Source organism: Mustela nigripes, chromosome 4 (assembly GCF_022355385.1).
Source record: "Mustela nigripes isolate SB6536 chromosome 4, MUSNIG.SB6536, whole genome shotgun sequence".
NCBI lineage: Eukaryota > Metazoa > Chordata > Mammalia > Carnivora > Mustelidae > Mustela > Mustela nigripes.
Window position 1 is genome coordinate 191,932,664 of NC_081560.1, and position 4,240 is coordinate 191,936,903.

Below are 4,240 nucleotides of genomic sequence, written 5' to 3' on the forward strand. Positions count from 1 at the left end.
AGAAAATTGCTAGCCAGGGCTGGGGACAGGGCCATGTCCCCATGAGAATTTCTTAAATCTATTTCATGCCTCTCAGTTCACAGAGCTGCGACACAGGTCATTTCTTGACCCTACAGGGCAGGACACCCAGGATCTGGGAGGATGAGGGGCTTCCTGAGGTGTCAGGGTGAAGTGGTGTCAGAGCTGGGCTCCATGGACACTGCATAGTGCACCAGAGTGTGTCTTCTGGAAGGAGGATGGGGTTCCCAGATGCCAGGATACACCCCACTCTAGGGAAACCTGCACCTGGAGCCATGCCTGCTGCCACACCCTCCAGGAGAGGTGGTGGGGCCTGGGCGTGGGACACACAGACCTCAGCTCAGGAGAACAGTCTCCTGAGGGCAGCTTTGACATCCGTGTTCCTCAGGGAGTAGATAAGGGGGTTCAGGGAGGGGGCCACCGAAGTGTAGATGACAGAGACCACCTTGTCCTTGTCCAGTGAGTATCTGGACGCTGGGTGGATGTAGGTGTAGATGACAGTGGAGTAGTACAAGGTGACCACCAGGACGTGGGAGGAGCAGGTGGAAAAGGCCCTCCGCTTGCCTGCTGCGGAGCGGATGCGCAGGATGCTGGTGATGATGCAGACGTAGGAGAGCATGATCACAGAGAAGTTCCCCACTGCCAGGATAATGTCTGCAGTGAAGGCCATCGCTTCATTCAGGTGTGTCGGGGCGCAGGAGAGCTTCAGCAGAGGGGGAATCTCGCAGAAGAAGTGTTGGACCACGTTGGAGTGGCAGAAGGGCAGGCGCAGCAGGAGGCCAGTGTGTACACTGGTGTTGGCTAGGCTGACTGTCCACACAGCCATGGCCAAGAGCTTGCACACCCTGGGGTCCATGAGGGCGCTGTAGCGCAGGGGCCAGCAGATGGCCACATAGCGGTCATAGGCCATAGCAGAGAAGAGCAGTAGCTCAGCCCCCAGGGACCAGGTGAAGAAAAAAAGCTGCACTATGCAGCCTCCATAGGAGATGGTTGTCGGCCATCATGCTGCTCAGCAGCTTAGGCAGGATCGTGGAGGTGCAGAGGATGTCCACCATGGCCAGGTTCACCAGGAAGAAGTACATGGGAGTGTGCAAGGCAGGGCTGGAGACAATGACCACCACGATGAGCAGGTTTCCAGAGAGGGCCACCATGTAGAGGAGGAGGAAGGCAGGAAAGAGCAGCATTTGCAGCTGAGGTGTTTCTGAGAATCCCAGAATGAGGAATTCAGTGACCCATGTCTGGTTCATTGCAGCCCTGGGGAGGGGAGCTCTGAGCCTGGCTGTGAAGGAAAGAGGTAGTCACAGTTTGTTCCAAGCATCCTGTCCTGCAAATATGTGTGTGACCCACTTAGAAAGAGAACGTCAAATATTATTTTGGTAATAAAAATGGAGCTTTGTATCCCTGAAAACTTTGGAGTTCAGGGGCATCACAGAGAAAGCAGCTGCCCCCTGATGTGCTGAGAAACCCTAGTCCTCACCCTTCTCTTCTTGGTGCAGGACTGTGACGGCCACTCACAAAGTCACCAGACTTGGAGCTCTGGTCACTGAGGGCTGGTCTCCCAGCCACACAGAGCACTGATTATGTGTGGCATTGTGGGGCTTAGAGAGAACCAGGGGACCTGAGCTCTGTGAAGACCACAGAGATTGTGCTTACAGCCCACTCATCCATTCAGATAGAGTCTGGGAACAGAGGGGGGATGGGAGAGAGGGGGGAAAAGGGAGCATATTAAATGGGAAAGAACCTGCTTCCAAAGCCCAGCTATCTTCTTCCAGGACTGACCATCTCCAGGCAGCACTGGCTGAGAGGCACCAAGTGTCCTCACACACATGGTCACTGGGCACAGGGGCAGGCCTCTCTGTAGGTGCAGGACAACCCACAACAGGGTCCCCCCCAAATCAGAGGCAATTCACCACCAAACACTTCAGCTGCATCAAAAAGTCCACCAAGCTGAACCTGGAGTAGTGGGGACTCAGGCTCATCCGTGCCAGCTTCTGGCAATGATGCCAGTGCTGGTGGTATGGCTCTTTATCAGTTATTATGTCAATGTGGAGGCACTGTGTGTATTTCAAAACAGTGCATCTTGAAAATATTTCACTACTTATGTCATAGCCCTTCAATGAAAAAAAGAAAAAAAGAAGACTTTCATACATCTGCATAAAACCAGGGGCTTGGCACTCTACTTGCTGATGTTGGTTGAGATCTGTCTCCCCAGGCATCAGCTTTACAGTCATTGTGGGGGTGTCTGACTTTCACTAAACATTACAGGACATGTCCCTGTGGTCTGGGAATGACGACCCAGATTGCCCACTGGAATCTGCTCACTGGTGTAGAAAATGCTGATACATTTCAACCAAAAATCTTGGTTCTTTAAAAAAAAAAAAACAACTGGGGGTGGGAAAGAAGAGAGAGAGAAAGAGACAGAAGTGGATTTTATACTACGTATTGTCCGTGTTGCTCATTTTCCTTTCTAAAAAATATGATTATGGTGCTTGGGTGGCTCAGTTGGTTAAGCAACTGCCTTCGGCTCAGGTCATGATCCTGGAATCCCGGGATCGAATCCCACATTGGGCTCCTTGCTTGGCGGGGGGTCTGCTTCTCCTGCTGACCTCTCTACTCTCATGCTCTCTCTCTCTCTCTCAAATAAATAAATAAAATCCTAAAAAAAAAAAAAAGAAAAAGTACAGTGAGTGATACCTGTAGTAAAGAGCGGGAGATGTGTAACCTAGGGCTAGAGATGCTCTGTGTCATCTGAAATAGGCAGACACCACTCACAGGTAGTGCTGGTGCACCCTGAGGGACCAATTAGCACAAAACCAGCTCCTCCTGATTGGGCAGAACCAGCCTATGGATCAGGACTCTCTGGAGAAGCTGACCAGCACCTGGGGGACAGATCTAATCACCAACCAAGTAATAACAGAAGATATTCTTGGCACCTGATGGTGTTCTAGGCTCCAACAGGGACTGGTGCTCAGCAGTAATCACCCAGGGACTGGCTGACCAGTGGCAACATCAGGAAAAGATGATGGACATGTCAGACAGCGAGACTGTCATGGCATTGAGCCAGGGAAGACACCAACCCACCATTTCTGCCACGGGTAGACATTGTCCTTCCTTCCCATGTAGAAGTGTGTAAAAAAAATCAAGGCCAACCCCCAAGCTGGTCAATGGCTCTGGGCTGTTGCTGGACATTGCCAGGTCCTCCGACCTAGGAGTAGCTAAAGGCCAGGTGTCAGTGGCCAGTGGGCATTGCTCACAGCATTTTGTGTACTCAGTGCCACCTGTCTCACATAAAGAGTGAGTGAAGCTTAAACCAGTCTGGCAATGCTCCCCTCCCTGCTCAACAAACCTGGAGGAATGGGAGCTGCCCAGCCTTGGTCCAACCATGCTGACCCAGGCTAGTGACAATAGGCTGCCCCTGCTCCCAGAAAAGGTGCCTCTGATGGTGTGTGGCTTTTCAGACATCTAAGACATTTACTGTGAAAGCAGTGGCTGGCTGGTCACCAGGTCTTGTCAGACCTGTCCAAAGTGCTGATCTTGGCTGGACATCTTCAGTTCCTGGTCAGAGTACTTACCAGTTTGGGTGTAATCTAGGGTTCACTCTCCCTAACCCTCTACTGCTTGGTTTCAGAGAAGGGATTAGCCTCTCACTTGGGGTGGGCCCAGGTTTTCCCCTAGTTTCACTTAGGAATGAATGACAATTAAAGTTGTATATACTTCTCTTCACATGAGGTTTTTAAGGCATGCGATGTGATGATTTGATTTGATACGTGTGTACAATTGAGTTAAAGAACACATCCATCATCTCATAGAGTTACTATTTGGGTGAGAAAGCTTAATATTTGCTGTCTTAGCAAATACAAGTATAAGTACAGTATATAGTCACCGTGTAGTATGCTCAGTCCTCAGAACTCACTCATCTTATGACCCAGACTCCATTCAGAATCTCTCCATTTTCCCACACCCTAAGCTCCAGGCAGACTGTTCTACTCTGTTTCTAGTGTTCAAGTTTTTTTCAGATTCTTCATGTAAGTAATACTATACAACATATGCAACAACATACAAAAAGCTTATACACTATGATTAAGTGGGATTGACCCCAGGAATTCAAGGTTAGTAGGCCATACAAAAGTCAGTTCATGCAATACCCCATAACAATGGAATATAAAACACATAAGCATCTCATCAGATACAAAAAAAATTTTAAAGTATGCAACATCCTTTG

The 4,240-nt window shown here is 49.7% G+C and overlaps 1 protein-coding gene across 1 annotated transcript; it reads right to left on the bottom strand.

Annotated features, from left to right (window-relative positions):
* Positions 1–358: 358 nt before the first annotated feature.
* On the bottom strand, positions 359–1,265 carry LOC132016508 (olfactory receptor 13G1-like). Its single transcript, XM_059397801.1, is given in 2 exon segments — positions 359–1,013; positions 1,015–1,265. Coding segments are annotated over 2 exon segments (906 nt in total).
* Positions 1,266–4,240: the final 2,975 nt, after the last annotated feature.